The sequence below is a fragment of the Empidonax traillii genome, unplaced genomic scaffold (assembly GCF_003031625.1).
Source record: "Empidonax traillii isolate 1590-97213 ecotype Southwest subspecies unplaced genomic scaffold, ASM303162v1 scaffold24:size2376012, whole genome shotgun sequence".
In the NCBI taxonomy this organism is placed as follows: Eukaryota; Metazoa; Chordata; class Aves; order Passeriformes; family Tyrannidae; genus Empidonax; species Empidonax traillii.
The window spans coordinates 1470148-1485474 of NW_020955217.1; the positions used below are offsets into that span (position 1 = coordinate 1470148).

General features: G+C 40.1%; 1 protein-coding gene across 9 annotated transcripts in view; it reads right to left on the minus strand.

Annotated features, from left to right (window-relative positions):
• Nucleotides 1–30: 30 nt before the first annotated feature.
• ARID1B (AT-rich interaction domain 1B) overlaps nucleotides 31–15327 on the minus strand; it is a 325355-nt gene continuing 310058 nt past the window's right edge. For 5 of the 9 annotated variants that reach the window (XM_027905021.1, XM_027904965.1, XM_027904958.1 and 2 more), the window contains 8 exons: nucleotides 14866–15004; nucleotides 13660–13832; nucleotides 11885–12035; nucleotides 10780–10896; nucleotides 9248–9344; nucleotides 5176–5965; nucleotides 4185–4315; nucleotides 31–2154 (listed from right to left, as the gene is read on the minus strand). In XM_027905021.1, coding sequence (XP_027760822.1) covers nucleotides 442–2154; nucleotides 4185–4315; nucleotides 5176–5965; nucleotides 9248–9344; nucleotides 10780–10896; nucleotides 11885–12035; nucleotides 13660–13832; nucleotides 14866–15004 — 3311 coding nt within the window. In that variant the 3' untranslated portion in view covers nucleotides 31–441. The remainder of the gene's footprint in view (nucleotides 2155–4184; nucleotides 4316–5175; nucleotides 5966–9247; nucleotides 9345–10779; nucleotides 10897–11884; nucleotides 12036–13659; nucleotides 13833–14865; nucleotides 15005–15327) is intronic. The other 4 variants (XM_027905010.1, XM_027905001.1, XM_027904985.1 and 1 more) reach the window with 1 other exon arrangement.

Genomic DNA, 15327 nt, shown 5'->3' on the forward strand with positions numbered 1-15327 from the left:
ATGTTGGTTATTTTTCACCTTTGTGTTTCAAAGTGGTGAGATTTTTTTTCCATCATACAATGGTTTGCCATAACATTTTTTTTAAAAAGTCACTAGTTCGCTTCCCAAAAAATATGCAATACAAACATGGAAAAGAACAATGAAAAGGATAATCTATGGAAAAAAAAAGTGTGACCTTTGAATGTACTAGACAGCAACTTTGGTTAAAAAAAATAAAATAAAAAGTTGTACTTATACACATAGACAGCAAATATTAATTTTATAACTGTTCAAATTAATAATTTCTTTAATTCCCAATTGGTAAATAGTGAATGGGGCAGAGGAGCAAAGATTCTTTTTTTTTTTTTCCTTCTTCCTACGTTGGATAAACAAGAACAGAAAACAGCCAGTTATATGTGACCCTCTAATCTCCACTCACACATGCTTGGCTTCTCACTTATGTCATAACTGCCCGATCTGAAAAAGTACATCACAGATGACAGATGCAACCAGAGAGTTCAGGACAGCAGATATTGAGATATCCAGCAAACGACCCTCGTGCAAAAGGAACTCTGAGCGGTTCTCGTCCACTCGAGCCATGGCCAGCAAGGCCTTGGCTGCCCTGCACATCATGTCTACGCTAGGCGGCTCCAGAGGCGGAGGCTGCATGTGCATGAGGTTATGCTGGCTCTGCTGGTACTGGGCCATAGTGACCCCATCCTCCAGGAAGCTTATCAAGTTTCCGATACTTCCCTTCTGCACAGCTATTGCCCTTGCTGCTAATGTGTCCCCCTGGGCAAGGTTCGATAAGAGCGCCATGGACATTTCTCGGCAGACCGGGTTTTTGCGGTCCCCGACGTACCTAACTAAAGTAGCGTAGAGTTTCTCCTGACGACTGAATGGGGGGGTGGCCAAGATAAGGTCCACATTATTGTCCTGGATACTGAGCTTACACAGGGTCTCCAGCACAAGTCTCTGAGGCGAAAGAACTGAGTTGGGCCCCACGGTTGGAAAAGGATCCTGTGCCTCCGCAGAAGGGCACACCATCCAGTGCAGCAAGCCATCCAAAATTGGCAAACAGATGCTTTCTGTGTAAGCAGACAAGTCTAGCTGCCCAGAAATGTTGGCTAATGTGACCAATGTATTATCCCTCAAGACCTCGAGGCAGTCCCACCACCACTCATCCTTGCTGCAGGCCACCCCTTTGTCCTCCTCTTCCTCTTTCTCGTAAGTCTGCGGCGCTCGCTTTCTTTCTGGATGCTCGTGGTGAAGAAGGATCAGCTTTCCCAGGATCAGCACCAAGCCTGGATGTTTGGACATTTCGGTGTCATTGCCAGGCACAAAAGACAAGCTACGGACGATATTTGACACACAGATGCAGCGTTTGGCCAAGGAGTCTTGCCAGTGAGTTATGGTGCATAGAGGAGTCTCATCCCGGCTCCTTGGCTCATCCTCTAGCAGTTTAATATTCCGGTGGCTTTTGGCTTGATGGATCCCAAAGGGAAATTTACTGCTCTCTGTTTGGGAACCAGAGTTTGAGTCTTCAGGTAATGCCCCCGGCCGAGCTGAGAGGACATCATCAATGGTTGCTGTTATACTTTTTTCTTGTTGTTCCTCGAATTCGCCTTTCCCCTCGAGGTCCTTCTTTTTGCTTGGAGAGTTCAAGGGAGGAGGGGCTTTCCTACGTGGAGGAATCTCCATCTTGCTTTCAAAGTGAGTCTGGATATGCTCAGTTGTGTCACCACCACCAAGCTGCCAGTGGAGAAGTCCACTATCAAATTCCTGAACGCGTCCAAGTTTGTCAGATCGGTCAACAACAAATAGATTATTTTTCTTTACAATCTTTATTGGCAGCTTGTCAAATTTACTGGCTTGTTTTGGCCTCTCACTTGGATCAGCAATGGCACCAGGAGTGGAAAAAACAATGCTCTTTTCTTCTCCTTCTACCTTTTCATCCTCCCCCTCCTCCTCATCTTCATCAAAATAGTCAATACATTCGTCATTCTCATCTTTTCCAGTATCCTCTGCCAAGGACTGACTATCATCTTTCTTGGCTGCTTTGTGATCAAGTGCTTTGTGGCCTGGATCGCCCACTTCATATTCCATAAGGATTCCAAAAATGTCAATCAGGCATTTCCTAAAATATTCTACTAAAAGCTCAAGAAATCCAGATAACTGAGGGGAGAAGAAAGAACATAAAAATCAGATAAATATTGTTGTCTGCATGGAGTTTTATTAGGAACACTGATGCATACATGCATACTTCCCTCATCCTGCTGTGGACTTGTGGCTAGGTCCTGCATAGCAGAAGTTAAAAGAAACTCTTCTAATGTCCGTCTAAACAGTATATAATGTCAGACTATCATGGCTCCATTTGCTTAAACTGTAACAGCTATACGAAGCACAGAACTTTATTCATACGTCTCCTTTAAGCCTAGTAGATGTCTAGCCTAGCTGTTTTGTCCCCTTCCAAGTGCCTCTTATTCTTGTTTATTTGTACAGAGTACTGAAGTTCCTAACTTTGTTAGTTTTTCTGATTTGTACTTTTGTTAGATGTCTGAAGTTTACAATTCTCCCTCTCCTTCTTTGTTTCTAAAACCAACCACGGTATAGGAACCTGTGGTTCAGGGTCTCAGTACTGCCAGCCTAGATGAACATCCCATCTCTATTGAATAGCTCCCTTTTTGCCTGGTAATAGTTAAAAATTATTATTGGATCCTGGTGTTGTAAGTCACCTTTCAGAAACAGTTTTCATTTAGGTTTAATCTTCTTAATTAACTTGTAATCACTTTCTTATGGAAAGGCAGTAGTTGGACTTGGTATTAATTTACGCTCAGTGGCTTTATTATTAAAAATTCTTTGCTGTTATGATGTGTTCAGCCCCATTGTCAGGCTTTTAATTTGTTTGGTCTTTTGTTTGTTTCTTTTAAAATTCTGAGCTAATAGGTTTTCAGCAAAATGTATCCTTTTGTCCATTCTAGACTCACTTATGATTGCCAAAACCTTGAACAATTAATAACAAACTTATGCTTATGAACTGTAGGAATTATCAGTCATCATAAGGAGTCCTGACCACCACTGGAAATAAGAGTTCAAGGCAAAAGTAACAAAAGACTATTTATTCAAAAGAATATATATGTTTCCGAGATGCCTGGTATTCTGTGCAACCTGCACAGGGTGCAGTAACACAATTTCTAATAGAAATCAGAGGAGATTCACCTCATTTAACTTCAAACACTGCACTAGTTACACACCTAACCTAATTGTCTAGATTCCTTTTTATAATCAATGGTCTTTTACAGGCCATTTCTAGAATATGATTCATCTGACCTATTTTAGATCTCTTCTTCTACATGAGATGAATCATGCTATAGATACCCTAGTTCTAAAGTTAGGTGGGATGAAATGTACCATTTGTGTCTGCATTAAAAAAAAGAAGTAATTATATTTAAAAAATTATGAGTTATACTATTAGTAACCAAGGAATGAATGGAGGAGAGAAACTGAATATTTAATTTGTACAAATTTTAGATAATGTGCATTATCAGCATGCCATTTATTACTATCACCTAACAGGCCAAAGATTAGAGCAGGGCTGAAAAATGCTGAGAGGTAGTGAGGCAAAATCACACACAGTTAAATTCTGTGTTACTTGCATCCTGTGGACAGACAGTGGATATTAGCCTTTAAATTGTCAATCTGGTATTTCAGTGAAAACTTAATTCACTGGAAGAAGAAACCAAACAGAAAATAAGCAATTAAAAAAAAAAATCCCACAACCTCATATGGAACTACTGAATAGGGACAAGACATCACCAAAAGAAAGCTTTCAAATCAATTTAATATGGTTTTGCAAAGCCTTTTATGGAAACATAAATTAAGCAAGATTACTAACATACTGCTGTTTTCTGGGATTGTGCTTGTACTATGTGAATTTATACATTAGTCTTCTGGCAGTGCTAAGATTCCTATATTCCTAAATGCTCCTTTCTACAAGAAACCTCTTTCTTTCAAGCTTACAATTTCCCCTACTCGACCTATATCTACCTTGTTACTCACTGTTTACCAATCATCAAGTGGACGATTTGCAACATTCAAATTCATGTTAATTAGAATAAATTGTAAAGGCCATCAGAACTTAGCAGGTATCTTATTTCAGTTCTCCTTCCTTGGAAAGTTGAGAAGTATACTGCTTTCTCACCTACCTGAGAGAGGTTGAAAGTAGCAACAGTGCTGTCATCATACAGAAGAATATTAATAGTGTCTAGCGCCCAGGTACTTTCAGCCAAAAGACCAGATTTAAGAGACATCATCACTCTCCAGGCCTCAGGAGTTACTGGAGAAAGAAGGAGAAGTAAAACAGCATTAGTGCATCCTTGGAGACCGTTAATGAGTTCCTGAAAGATTAAACTATGACATTCTGAGGACGCAAATTTAAATGAAACAGTTACTGAAACGCTGGTTAAGACACTACTTTAACCACTTAGTTCTGTTCAGTTTTCTCTAATTGCTGATCAGCCTTAATACTGGAGAATATCTTAACATAGCCATTCTTCCTGACATTGCTGAAGCTGAAATAATCGTTAAAAATTTCAAGAAGCTGACTAAATCGAATAAACAGTAAACAAAGGTAGAATACCATGTCAGGAGTGTGGAAATCTGAAGTATGAGAACTTGAATGTATGAAATGTAACTGGAATTTAGGATAAGAAGATACTTGGGAAAGAAGAGGGGGAGAAACAAACGGGACAAATAATATGCAATGAATAAATGGACTATTCAAGGGAGGCAGAGACTGTAACTACACAGCAGAATAGCATGAGCTTCCATGGAACAAGAACACAGAAAGCTTTGCTCAGCTAAATGTTGCATTGATGACTTCATAGACATTCTGAAAGACCTTTCAACACATCTCATTTTGAAATCTTGAGGCAAGCTTCATTTTTAATGCATTTCTGGAGACCTTAGGTCTTCACATAAAATGCTGCTTTTATTTCATGTCAGACTGTCTGGGATGAGTTTTACCTATCACCCTCACTGATGCATATGCTACTACCTTTTTACTGGAGACAACCACGTTGTAGTTACTGAAGTTCCCTATTTGTCAAAAGTCTGAAAATGTGAACAAACAAATCAAAATCAAAGTCCCCTTTTCACAGCTTATTTTGGTCATTTAGCCTTTGTTTTGATGCTTACCAATATCTTTTGAGGTAATCTTTCGTCTTGGTTTTAAGACTGGTTGGGATGCTTCTACAGAGCCTGGGGGGAAGGTAATTTCTCGCCTAATCGGTGGTGGTTGGGGTGGAGGTCCTGTGACCTGTGACACTGGAACTGTGGGTATAACCTTTTGCATCTTCATGGAGGGTAGGAAAGGAGACTTGCTTGGAGACATACGGTTTTCCAAAGAGCGCTGGAAGGACGCTGGACTTGGAGCTCTAGAGATGTGGTTTGGCATAGAGGGTGGTGTCTGGTAGGATGACTGAGGAGGTCGAGTGATAGGCTGCATGGAGGCTGAGGATGACATATAAGAAGGCTGACGCTGGTTGACATGAGAAGGCCACTGACTCTCGTGGTTTATCCTCTGGTCAGGTACCATCATATCATCAGTGCGATTCATCCCTGGATACGGCGGGGCCTGTGCAGGGCCTCCTGGACCTTGCCTGTTCTGGTAAGGGTAAGGCATATCATTTCGTGTTGGCCACATGTTCTGCTGAGGACCTTCACTGGAGGATGACGACTGCATAGGGCCACCAATCATCTGGGGAGGTATTCCATGCTGCTGCATTTGTCCCGGGCCTTGCATTCTCTCCCTGTTATACGGATACGGATACTGTCCCTGCATGGGTCTCCTGTCAGGCCCTGTGTAAGCGTTGCTGTACTGGTTATACATTTCCTGTTGCTGGTTGCCATACTGCATGTTATACATATCCCCTTCGTGGCGTTTGGCTGGAGGCCCATACATGCCATCCATGTGTCGCTTATAGTTCTGAAAAAAAAATTTTGGAAAGATGTGTCACTTTCACTCTATCCACAATACAAATATACTGGCTGAAGGCTCATTAGATAAGCTGGAGGCACTTAGTTCTAGAGGGACTGTGCTGATTCCAGAATCAGGGATGCAGTGGTACGGTTAGCCGTTCTTTTTAAGCCTCTGTTTTGCTGGGCTTGTAACCAAATACTAAAAGGAAACTTATCCTTGAGCTAAATTTTCTTATGCTTGCTCTAATTTTCTCCCTTTGCCTTTCCTTTCCTATCTATCAGATTAAATTCCACTGGTCATTTCAGACATGCATGCAAAGGCAACAGTCCTCACTAACTAAAATATTTGCACTTCTTTTTTATGCTTAGTCTACTAAGAAGAAAAATCTTTAAAAAAAATTCAGAACCACCCAGTGAATCTTTTCAAGAGACAAGCACTGAATAAATTCTTAAATAGAAATATATAAATAAATACATTTAAAAAAATACAAATAAAAATAAAAAGATATGCTGCAAGCATGTCTGAAACACTGGATCTTATGATAGGACATAGGCTACACAAGTAAATTTATTAGCAGGAGAAAACAATTCTGCTGCATTTGGCACTTTGGGTAATTCCCAGGAATGCTGTTCTGTTTGGGCAACTGTCCTCTTCCCAAATCATCCTAATCAATTTAATTTACTGTGAGATTATTACAGCAAATGGTCATATCCAAACATTCTATTCTAGTTTATGCAGGTTCTTACCCTGCTGCTCAGTAATGAATTAAGCAACATAACTAATAGCTGCCACCTATGGTTTATTCCCTCTTTGTTTCTCACCCTCTCAGTGGGGAATGTTGTGTGAGGTAAGCTGTTTTACCTTGGGGAGAGCTGAGTGGTTTTTAAACCATATAAGCTTGTATGTATTTATGTTTAAGATGGCAAAACAAAAAAAAAAGACACGTTGCTGTTTGAGGGAAAGGTGGTAAGGTTCTAGTTCCTGAGGGAGTTTGTTCCATAGTTCAAACCACACTGAGTGCTCTGAAGCAAAAAAATGCGAATTAAATGGGTGATTTTTGAATATATGATCTATGGCAAATTCAAAGTTACAGCTCCCTTGGAAACTGTAGCTCAGTCACATTGCACAATGTATACTAATTCACCAGAGTTAAGATCAGATAAAATTCTGTATGTATTCAATATGGGAAAGTTAAAACAGCTCTGGGATTCATAAACTCATCTTCCAACTTTGGTGTACATAAAACCACAACTACTGTATTGCATGGAAGTTCTTTTTTTTTTTTTTTTTTTGAACTTGCACTAGAGCTGTCTGGCTATCTGAGAAATACCTACTTCCAGCCTCACATGAACTACTTGCTGTACTAAATTCCACCCTTGGGACCAATTTATACATTAAGAAATGACTTGGCAGTTGCCACACCTAAAAAGGTGGTGTTTGTTTTGCCACAGTGACTCAGTGCTTACAGTAGGCACTTGGGAATGAAGCATGTGCCTTTTCAAAAGCACTTCAGCACTCTTGTATCTGTAGTGGCAACAGGACAGTGATGTGCCTGAGCTCCCCCCGCTCCTGTGTAAAGGTTTGGCAAGAGACTAAGGCTGCACAACATGCCTCTCTCTCTCTGCAAGGAATGTGGAATTCTGAGACCTCACAGAAGACAAAAACCCACCAATAATGTCACTTGCTGCATAATAGCTCTTGGGGTATAAGTGTTCATGCAGGTATCGAAAAACCTGGCTCAAAGCGTTTCATTGGCCCCAGGAGTTCATGCTCCAATCACTTCCATTGCAGGTCATTCCCTAGCCTTCAGGTTGTAGATAAAGCTTTGAAAGGGTCATTTTTCACATTCTTCCTGTACCACTACAGAGTAAGCTTTAGGAAATTGTAAATAAACTAGTAGCAACCGAGTCTCTAGATAAATGAAGAAGCGGAATCCTCTGGGGATGGGAGGGAGAAGCCGAGGCTGGTCAGGATCCTTGTCCTTCATCCTTCACTGCTTTTCTGCATTAATGCATTCTGCATTCAAGAACCATTGTAAAAAGTATATAAACAGCACTAAGGACAGGGCCAAATATATTTTTAAAAATTCTAGCTGTCTCCTTGCCTAAATGAACATGTAGTTAATATATTCCCTGCACGCGTTAGCATGGAATATCACAAACTGTTCTGTTATGTATCTTTGCAATTTCCCCACTAAATCACCTAGACTGCTAGCATATGCTCATCATAAAGAACAAAACAGTTTTTCAATTATGCTTTTTTTGAGATGTTATGAACCAAAGAGATAAGCAAAAAATTCTGAAATTTAAATTTATATAGATTTTTCATACAGTGCAATTTAAGACCTCTTTTGGGTTCTCCCCAAAGCACCCTCCCTCCCACCATTGTCCCTGATTTCCCACATCAAAAAGGACAATCTGAAATTGGCCGAAAACTAGATTACATTTTAGTTTCTTTATAATAAGGAAGTAGTTTCTATTTTGGAAGCTAACTTCAAGTATTGTATGACTAGAAATAAGTTAGTAAAGTGCAGAATGAAACTGATCTTGTTGAAATCAGTGGAGTTTTGCTACTGACCTAAAAGATGGGATTTTGCTCACAAGGTATGAATCATACACTTAACAAAAAAAAATCTTATTAATTAATATAATTTGTTTTTTGAAGTTATTACTGAGTTAGGGAGACTGGAAAGTACGAACTTTTTTTAATGCCAATTATTTTTAACGCCAATAATGTTCTCTCTTATGTATTTGTACCATATTATTAGTAGAGATAACATGTGGGAATATGCCATCTGATCTGTATTAAAGATAGGTATCTCATATGACCCACCACAGCACTGTAAATAACTGAGTGTGCTGCACATTTTACTTTGTTCCAGTTTTCTGTTGGGTTCACTTGGCTGCATGACATTAAGTTAAGGCCCTTCAACCTGCCAGCCAAGTGGCTCTCCTATTTGTTTCTGAACTGAGGCAACATCACTTTACTTGTCTATGCATTGTATTTCCCAGTCTGCTGGTTATTAACTTGGGACAGTTGCTTGATGCGCATCCAAAACCACAGAACATCTGTTAGAATTTACACTCTTCCAGTGTAATGAACACATTTTCTTATAGCTGCACATACAATGCTCAACCATACAGGCTGTGATTTTGACCTACAGAACTACAGTGCTCCTCTGTGCCAAAGGCAATATATCATGCAAAAAAATGTTTGAATGTAAACAGAATTTTGGGGTCAATTTTATTAACCAAAGGTTATGAATATAGCTGTTTTCCCCTCTCCTACCTGTTGCTGTGGATACATTCCAGGTTGATGTCCTCCATATGGCGGCTGTCCTGAGGGAGGTCCTTGTCCTGGATACTGCTGCCCATATGGTTCATGCCTAAAATAAAGCATTCAAAGCAACACTTAGAGCTGCTGGAATTTCCAAGCCACCAGAAAAAGTAAAGTACTTTGATGATCTTGCACCTTGAAGGTATTTGCCATTTGGAAACAAAGTGAAGGTACAGTATGGTAGGATCCTGAGCTTGATGTAGTAAGCTCTGCTGGAGCTGGTAGTGGGAGGAAGGAGATAAAAGTAGAAGAAAGCAGGAGCAGCGAAGATGCAGCTGGGAGGTTTAGAGGGAGCAGTCAGGAATGGGAACGAGGTAAGGTCATCAAAGAGGTAAGAAAGGCAGCTGCAGCCGCTGAGAACCATCTTCGGGGGAAAAGCATCTGATATACAGCTCAAAGGTTGCAAGTAAAAAAAGTCTTGTGTTGTAACATTTATAACATGCCAGTCTACTAGCAAGCTACTTTCTGGATTATTCAAGAATATAATCAATAGTTAATTGCCAATTTAAAGTGAGTAAAAACAGTACTTGTAATTTTGCTGATGTTCATGTCATTGTTAATTAAAGCTACATAATGAAGCATACACATAAGAGACAGATTTGCATTGCACTCGGAAACTTACCTGTGGCCTTTAAGACCTCTGAGGAACACTACAGTGTAACTGCAATATTTTTAGCAGATCTGAATGAAATTTAGGTTGCTGAAATTAAGCACTTGGAAAGTATTAAGATTGATAAATAACACCGTACTGCAGGCCAATATGTCAGTAATTCCTCTCTGTACGCTACCAGTGAGAACACATCTACAATTAGAGGATAATTATGGAAGTAATATACCAGAGAGAGTCACAGAAACAGAGGACTGTGGAACCTGACATATTATAAGATCTAATGGAACCTAATTTTTCCAAAAGCACAGAAAAATAATTTTTTTTTTGAGAGATGACCGGAGTGAAAGCCATAGAAGTTCAGTTTCTTCTAAAATTATGATGTGGATGGAGAGAAATTCTCTAATGCCAGTTAAAAGAACAATGTAACTGATGGGAATTGCCTATAGTTGTCCAAGATAGTACAAGCAATAAGCTAAAACTGAGCAAAGGTACACGTATGTTATAGGTAAGGGAACACTTTCTAAATGTTCAGTTTGTTAGCCACAGGATAACCACAAGCCAGGTGAAGTTGTGGGAAGCTTTAGAAGTGTTGTCATTTAAGGCTGCCCTGAAGAACTTGGGCCTGTAAGTTATGTTCTAGTTCAGTGTTGGCAGGCAGATACACAAGGAAGGATGTACACTCCTAACATCTCTGTTTCTACGACTACAGAAAGTCAACCGATTCACCCAAACTTCTGCCCCTTCCCAAGAGACTGAACCAATGGTAAAAGCCTAAACAAGAGGCCACATATTCTGTCTGTGTGCTCTCACAGAGGCTGCTAGCACTCACTAGCTGGTTACTGTGGGTATTACAAACAGAGAAATCAGTGTTCACCTTTGCTGGCCAGGGTAACGATTAGGAGAGTACATGCTTGGGTCACTGTTTGAAGGCACCATGTTGCTTTGACCAGGTGGTGCCATACTGCCTTCAGGACCCAGACCATGATCCGACCTAAAAATGACAAAGGAAACCTCATTCTGTAAAAAGCACTTATTCTCCAAAGTTGTCAACAAAATAAAACAAATCATGCCCCCTTAAAGAAACCATTCTCTTGAGTTATCACCTTCCAGTGGAACCCTTACTCTCACTGACTCCCCAGCAACGTGACCTGTTGAACAATATGATTGTATTCATTTTACTTTACACATCTACTGCTTAAAACTTCTGACCAAAAACTACTCTGCCATACTGCACCACTCTGTCTACCATCAGGAAACAAAAAGCAAAGCTAAAGTACACAGGCTAATGAAAGAAAAAGCAGGAATACAGCCAGAGCCGCAAAAACTACTAGAATACTTAATATAATCCAAACATTCCCAAACCATTCTGCTTGCTATACCAATGCTTAGACATCAGTGATTATACCGATTTTTTTTCCAAAACCTTTCTCCAAATAAACCAAAGAGGACCAAATTTATTTTGTGTACTTCACTGAAAGACAAACTTACAAGGGTCGTGATGGGCATGTTGCAAGACTGATGCACCTACAGCTCAGACAACAGACTCCAGACTCTTCAAAGGCAATTCACTAACAGACCACAAATCACACATGTTTAGACTGCGCATTTTGTTTTTCATATAAAAAGCCAAATGGCAACTCTTTGGGTGAAAACATGGCCAGAAAACTAACTCAAGTGCTACTTTATGCCATCATAGCCCGGCCCAGCCCAGCTGCCAGCTGAAGGCAGCTGTTAAACACACCCACGAGCTGATCTGCTGCAACTTGAGTGACTCCTAAGGTGTGACAGTTCGTCCTTATTAATTTCTGTGAAGAGCTAGACTCAGTCATCACCAGTGGTTTGACTCACAGTGATTCAGTAAGATGCTGTAGGAAATGTAGGCTGCCGTGTTCTCTGCAAGGTGCAATGAGAAAATGAGAAGGGGAGAGACAGGATCATATTCACTAATGGGCTTTGCTTTTTCCTAAAGATTGACTCACCTCCTGTCATAGCCACTTCCATAAGAGAACTGCTGTCTCTGGCTCATGCTCATGTTGGACATTGCTCCAGATGGACTCTGGTTATACATATCTTGTATTCCACTGTTAGGCATTTGTCCAGGGGTCATGAAAGGCTCATTGCTTCCAGGCACTGTAACAGTAAGGGAAATTAAATTTATTATTCTGGGTGTTTGAAGACCTCTTTCTATTAAATGAAGTATTTTAAAAGAATGTTCACATTCCTAACACTGCCAGGGAGAATTAGCTGGTGTCTGACAAGCTCTCCGGGGTCTGATGAGAACACATGAAGCAGCACCACTACCAAGATGATAGGGATAATATTAAGGAGCTGAAAGTGAGGAAAGAGATTTCATTCTATGGAACTGAGCTGATCAGGCACCAGGCAGCCTCTTCCCTCTGGTCTTCACAGCTGAAGATGAACTTGCTCTTGTTCTTTTCACCCCAAACAATGCTAAATATGAATGCAAACATAAGCCTTACAAAACAGATAAAAGCAAATCTCCTAGTTTGAATTACAAAGTTGTCAGAATCAGGCATTTATCTCCCCCCATAAAACCCTCAGATACACATATACAATCATTTAGTTATGGAAGGGCACTGTATCCTAAGGTAGCTTCTCAAGCAGGATGGCCATATTCTATGGGTCCAAGAAAAGACACACTGACTGCTATTGGATATAAATCACCAAGCAAATAGAAAAGACTCTAGCCTTTAGTCCCTCACAGCAGATACCAAAGAGAGGTATTTCTGTTTCGACAGGATAAAGTGAAATGTATGACAAAGTGCAATACACCCACTTAATCTCACATGTATATAAAACCTGAAGTGAATCTAAGGCAGCAAGCATTTTCCCTTCCTTCAACAGTGTTATATGTTAGTGTCCACAGTACAGGCAAAATGATTTAAAGGAAAGGCTTAAAAAATATCACACCAAATTAACTATCTCTTTTAAAACATCTCCCCACTTCATCACATCCCTCTCTTTCCCCTGTTTCTGGGCCTCTTCCCATTCCTCCCTTTTGCTCCCTTCTAGTTTACACTTCATCTCCTCCACCTGCTCTTCTCTTTTAAGCCATTATGAGCCCTGCTTGTGTTCATTCCTCCCACTTTTCTATACATGAGGCATGCAAGATTGATTATTCTAAGCACATTTTACAATATCCACAAAACCATCTATAGATTAAGTGCCCAAAAGGACTAGAGTAAATTTTGACATTAATTTGAAACTTTGCTTTCTAAAAATAAACTATCTTTGAGTGTGTTTGAGACCTTTTGTCAGGGACTGTCCAAACGAGAAAAGAATTAGCTTTACTATTCTGAAAAATATGTAAACTGAGACAAAGAGCATTAAGAGACTTGCTCAGTTCCACACAGTAAATTCCCAGTTTGGTCCTAGTACAACCAGGCATGTTGCTGCACCACTTCACATTCTAACAGTGAAGTCCAGGACCTGATTTGCAGAGCAGCTAAACAACTTCAAGACACTTAAAATCTAAAACTATGAATTTATGCCACTTCCTGAAATGTATTCCTACAAGCATTTTCAGGATTCTGTTTATTCCAAAATAAGCATTATGACTCTCAGTGGGGAAAATATGACCAGACCAGTATGAAATACAATTGCTCTGTACCTCTCTTTTTGCTACAAGGATACCAACAGCAAAATCAGCAAAGTGAGAAAGCCCATTCTGACTAGAATATTGGGATTACATAGACGCAAGGAAGAACACTTAAGCTCCCAACAAAGAAAATACCTTTTCTCATTCCACCGAAAGGATCTTTATTCGGCTCATATGGCATCCTTCCCATCATATCTGGCATGTTTATTCCCTGCTGGTATGGTGCATTTGGCGTCATGGAGTTTCGCTTTGGGAACGCTGAATCACTTACATCAGAAAAGGGATCATGCACACTAACTGCGCTGTTTCTAGCAGATGAGAAAAAGGAGGCATTAACATCATCATCATGTATTCATAAGAATTGTGAAAACAGACTGGACTACAATACAACTAGCCCATGATGCTGTGGCAGTGATCAGTGTAGGATATATCCAAGGAAGATCAAAAGACTTTCACAGCAGACAATCATAAAAAAGAATCTGCCCACTTTTTCTCCTGGCTTCTTTGTCTACTTACCTTAGAGATCAGGGCTTTTCATCTAATTCCACTGTTTGTGCACTCGTATTACTCATACAAAAGTCTAAACCTTTCTGAAATTTCACTAAGCTGGTTTGCTGGCTTTTACACAGTGAAAGAAAACTCAATCTGAACTGAAGAAGATTAAAAAAGGTTCTTGCTATTCTTTCTGTAGTACTAGAGATGCAGAAAAAAAAAACCTAAGTACACAAAGTTTGGAGTGGCCCTGTACACAGTTCAGAGCTCAGCTGTGTTTCTTTATGCTGAGAAGTCATAAAGAACTTTTTCGCTGGACTTTAGTGGACTAAGGAGTGTTAACAAATGGTAAGAAGGGTTCAATTCAGATTAAGCTGGTCTGTGTGACTTACAGAACATAGAACTGATGGGATTTCTTGGTACATCCACAACATGAAGTCGCCGCTATCTTGTATTGCATATGCTTTTCATAATTTGAATTTCAGTAACACCTTAAACCAACACATTTCTCCTTCCTGAGCATGTCTGGACCTGTATACCAGAGGACTACAGGACAAGCAAGGTTGTAGTTCTGTGTTGGTGCTGCTGGGTTTCCCCTTCCTCCCCACAACTGACATTCCCACACACTCCTTTGCACTCGTGCATGGCTGATGCTTCCCTGGTTTTTAGAAAGCTAACGCACCTCCTCTTTCCCCTTTTCCCCTCCAAAAAGAAATAATTTTCTTCCACTTTTCAGTCTCTGACTGGTTCACCAAAGAATCAGATGATTGCCTAAGCAGTGTGAAAGACTAGACTAAATTGCTGTAGAACTAGAGCCCAACAAAAAATGAAGTGAAGTCCTTTTCGTACCTGCCACCCTGCATAGGTGTCATCTGTCCATGAGGTGTGGATGCTGGTGTTGGGGGCTTCAAATCGCCTGGCACTTCTGTCATGGAATTACTACCAGTGGACTGTGGAGTCTGTGGGCCTTGCAAGGAACCAGAATTAGCTGGGAAATTAAAGAAAAAGGAATTATTAAGAGACAGCAGCCAAATTCCTAGGGAAATAATAATAATCATCAAAGAAGGAAACTTTTTTTTTCCTCCAGAAGCCTGTGTATACCTTATTCCATCTCAGTACTTTATAAATTCCCCAAAATCCTCTGAGATCAGGATATGCTGTGCAGTAATAGCCATCATCTTTCCTAGAACTATGAATTTAATCTGCTGCCTGAAGCAACATGAATAGAAATCATCTAGATGAAGGATCATTTAAATCAGAGGTCAGAGATACAAAGTTAATTGTCTATAGTTTACAACAGAGTAAATGAAG